The 3,698-nt window shown below is 32.1% G+C and overlaps 1 protein-coding gene across 2 annotated transcripts; it reads right to left on the reverse strand.

Annotated features, from left to right (window-relative positions):
• Window positions 1–344: 344 nt before the first annotated feature.
• LOC107950531 (protein RGF1 INDUCIBLE TRANSCRIPTION FACTOR 1) lies at window positions 345–2,242 on the reverse strand. Of its 2 annotated transcripts, none has more exons than XM_016885400.2 (4): window positions 1,982–2,242; window positions 1,610–1,819; window positions 1,074–1,289; window positions 345–989 (listed from the first exon to the last, which is right to left on the reverse strand). In XM_016885400.2, the coding sequence occupies exons 1-4, from the start codon at window positions 2,204–2,206 to the stop codon at window positions 762–764; spliced, it is 879 nt and encodes a 292-aa protein (XP_016740889.2). In that variant the 5' UTR covers window positions 2,207–2,242; the 3' UTR covers window positions 345–761. The 2 variants fall into 2 exon arrangements, with proteins under 2 accessions (XP_016740889.2, XP_016740890.1); XM_016885401.2 differs by having other exon boundaries at window positions 1,610–1,833; window positions 1,982–2,127.
• Window positions 2,243–3,698: the final 1,456 nt, after the last annotated feature.

Genomic DNA, 3,698 nt, shown 5'->3' on the forward strand with positions numbered 1-3,698 from the left:
ACAAAACCACCCAACATCAAACAAGTATTAAGCCTTTAATTTTCATATATTTCTTAATCTTATTTAACTTGAATTAATTATTATTTCTTTTTCCTTCTAAAAACAAGAGCTACTTCCATTATAGTGCGTTTGGAGAGAAAACGTGTTGAAACTCTCGGAACAAAATAAAAAGAGAAAAATTCCACTTCGTACACCATTTTGGTTCAACTTCAACAACAAAAAGCTCCAGAATTTAGCCTACGCGCCTTTTGGTCGCGTTTTTGATAAGATTTTCATGGCAGTGTTTAAGAACTTTGGTAGGAAAAGAATGTCACCACCACAGTACATCACTGCGACAATATATATAAAACAAAAGAATATTTATAAATTGTCTATTCATCACTCCATTAATTTCATTTTCACAGTATCATTTTAATTTCTCTTTATAAAATACATCCCATCTACTATATATAAATTATAATTGTATATACACGTTTTACACCACATATAATACAATAAAAAAGTTCAGTAAAAAAAAAATAAAGTATCAAACGCCTACTCATCAAGCTACTGATCTTTCATCTTTATCATATCAAACCCATATCTTAAATTCAGTTCTGATTTTTTTTTTTTGCTTATTTTTATGTACAATAATGACATTGGTATGGTGGTTTCCGTTCTAACACCGGCCTCTTGAGGCACAAGGCTCAGGTGCTGACATTGCTTGCTATATCAGTCGAGGTAAAAGTTATATATAGAAGTTCATTTTATTGTTGTTATTATTAGTATTCTATGATGAGACCTCCCATTGGAGCTCGATGAGGAACTCCCTTCCTCCGTTTGGCAGTCCTGTAATTCACGGCTGTTGGCGGCGGTGTCGACGGCCTAAAGCTTTGTACTTTGCTCTTTGTGCTTCCATTGCTAACACCATTCAATGACTCAGCATCTGACCCATCTGTTTCCTTGCACATTTTCTTTTTCCTGATGAAGTTCTTTGATGTCCCAACAATCTAAAATGGTTTAATTACAACCATAAAAAATGTTAAGGGGCCAAAGATTGGAGGAATTATAGTAAATGCAGATGAATGAATTACCTTGCAACCAAGAGAACAGAAGCTGAAGGAATCAAGGAGGCTGCGCTCGCAGACTTGGCACGTATTGGTGACACCTTTGCCAGGCCTAGGCTGAGGCCTTTCATTCAAGAACACAATCCTCGCACTGTTTATAATGTATGTTTGAATCCCTGTTATGTCTACGAATTTCTGAATCTCAGAAACCCTTATCACATCATGGTATGAAGATCTCCTTATCTGCATCAAACAATAACCCATCCCCAAATTTTAGCACCAAAAATTTGGTCAACAATGTCCTATTGTTGTTCTAAATAGTTTTAAGCTTTTTTGACTATTGAAAAGAAGAAGAAGAAGAAGAAGAGAGAGATTAAAAAAACAAATTAATTGCCTGTTGCCTTTTTGTCAATCACCCAAAGAAAAGGCACATGACATTGCTGAAATCAATGTACATTCATATAATTTTGTGCCTATGATCAAACAAGGATAACTTCTTGATAATGGAATATATGTGTATGAATAGCCCAGAAATGGGAAAAAAATCCAACTACTTATGGTACCTGAATAGCTCTATGGTCTTTGTGATAAGCAAGGCAAAGAGAACAAAGAGCACCATTCATGCAATCCAAGCAATACATATTGCATTCACTCTTATGAGCGTCAGCATGGAGTTTGCATTGAACAAAAAAGCTTGTTTGTAGCAGTGGTCTCAGCCATGGCGGCCACTTCACTTCCTCTTTATCATCATCATAATCTGGACCACCTCCTCCCTGAATTATACCCCCTCCCCCCCAAAAAAAATATATATCATCCCCATCATCTCAATGACAGTATCCTTTTACAACCAAATACTAATATAAAACCAAGAAAAAGAAAGTGATAATAGAGGAAGATAGATATATATAACTGAACAAGGTGGTTGAAGGGCTAACCATGATTCTTCTGCTTTTTGGTTTGATTTCTCTAACCGTTGTTTCTTGATCAATATTGATCATTTGGAGCCAGTTCTGGGAGAAAGAAGAAGAGGAAAAAAAAAAAAAGGGAGAAACTTTCTTGGAAAAACTTTTTAAAATTTTTCTCGGGAAAAAAGAAGGGGTGAGAAGAAGAAAGAAAACAAGTGGGGTTCCTTTGTAGTGGTGGGTGGTGGATGGGGGCATCGAAGGTGCTTATCTTTGGCTTAAAAGTCTTCAACCGAACCTCAATCCGAACCTAACCCAAAAGTAATATTAAATAAATAAAAATATATTTATTATTAGATGCGTTTATTTCAAGAAACTTCATCACCTTCTTAAATTTTCATTTAAAAAAATTAATTTCTGGATATTAAAAAAATGGTTACTTGGACAGAATAGGTTGAGGCTGGCAATAGGGAACCCTGTAAGATGGATCATTATGATTAGACATTTGGAAGGCCAAGATGTGGACACGTGGAAGGAGTAATGAATCAGCTAGAATACAAGGAGGGTGAAAACGCCATGTGTTAAAACTTATTTACTAAAATATGTGTCTTAAAATTGCATGGTGAAGTAAAAGTTAGGGCTTTGGAATTTGCCACCTCAAATGCTGAAGGATCATATAAAAACAAATATTTCTCTTTAGAATGCTCTTGAAGATGATGAGTTGTTGGTGCATGCAAATGCAAGGGAATATTATCATATTAAATCTTTTTTGGCCTGTAAAACTCCTATATTTTACTACTACAACTAATAAGGTAAGGAGAATAATTTGGAAAGAAAAGAAGGTAAATGATTTTCGTCCAAAGTAGATGCAAATTCCATCATAAAATTCAGGGTAGTAGGACGATAATTTCAAGGTATTGATTTTTTAATATTTAAAAAAAAAAGCTTATATTTCAGAGTTATATGTCATTGTAGTCGGTGGATTGACATTTTAACAATTGGAAATATTGAAAGTAGTTTTTATGTTTGTTTCATGGTTTTTGAAATTTTAGTTTTTTTAAGAATGTGATATGCTTTAGTTCGCAATGCTTATTAATTATTCTACCATTTTTAAATTTTTATAAAATTGATAGCTTGTCTTAACTCTAAACTAGTATAGTCTCTTCCCACCTTAAATTCATTTTAATACATTACAAAAAAACTTATCAACAAATATTTTAAACTTATTTTAATTTGTATGAAACGGTGTTTTAAGCTTTTATTAAACACTTATTTAACACGAATTCAAATCATGTTATTTTTATCTTTTGTTCTAAATAATTAATATAATAATAAATTAAGAAAATACCAAAGCCAATATATTTAACGAAGCTATGCATACGGAATACTAGCTTCATGCATCGAAAAACCTAGATATCATAAAATTCAAAATATAAGATTTCAAACTCCAACACTTTGGTGTACCTTTAATATGACACTTGAGGCTGTCTCTTTGAGCCTTGAAGAACCATTTATTCCAAATTTCCAAATAAATAATTTTTTGCAATGTATTTTTTATTTCAATATCTTTTCCTAAATGACTTCAGCCCTAGCTGACATTATAATGAAATTTTAATTTATGTAATGTCACGTCACTAAATTCTTTTAAAATATTGCATTAAATATTTATATTATTATTTAAAAAATATTATTATTAAAAAATGCACTACAAACTTCTATATATTATAAAATGGATATAAAAAATATTTAA

This window comes from Gossypium hirsutum, chromosome D03, assembly GCF_007990345.1.
Source record: "Gossypium hirsutum isolate 1008001.06 chromosome D03, Gossypium_hirsutum_v2.1, whole genome shotgun sequence".
Lineage (NCBI taxonomy): Eukaryota > Viridiplantae > Streptophyta > Magnoliopsida > Malvales > Malvaceae > Gossypium > Gossypium hirsutum.

Coding starts and splice junctions, on each gene's coding strand:
- LOC107950531 (XM_016885400.2), bottom strand. CDS start 2,206: ATGCCCCCATCCACCACCCACCACTACAAAGGAACCCCACTTGTTTTC. Junction 1,820..1,981: donor CAAAAAGCAGAAGAATCATG/GTTAGCCCTTCA, acceptor GGTATAATTCAG/GGAGGAGGTGGTCCAGATTA. Junction 990..1,073: donor TCTGTTCTCTTGGTTGCAAG/GTAATTCATTCA, acceptor AAACCATTTTAG/ATTGTTGGGACATCAAAGAA.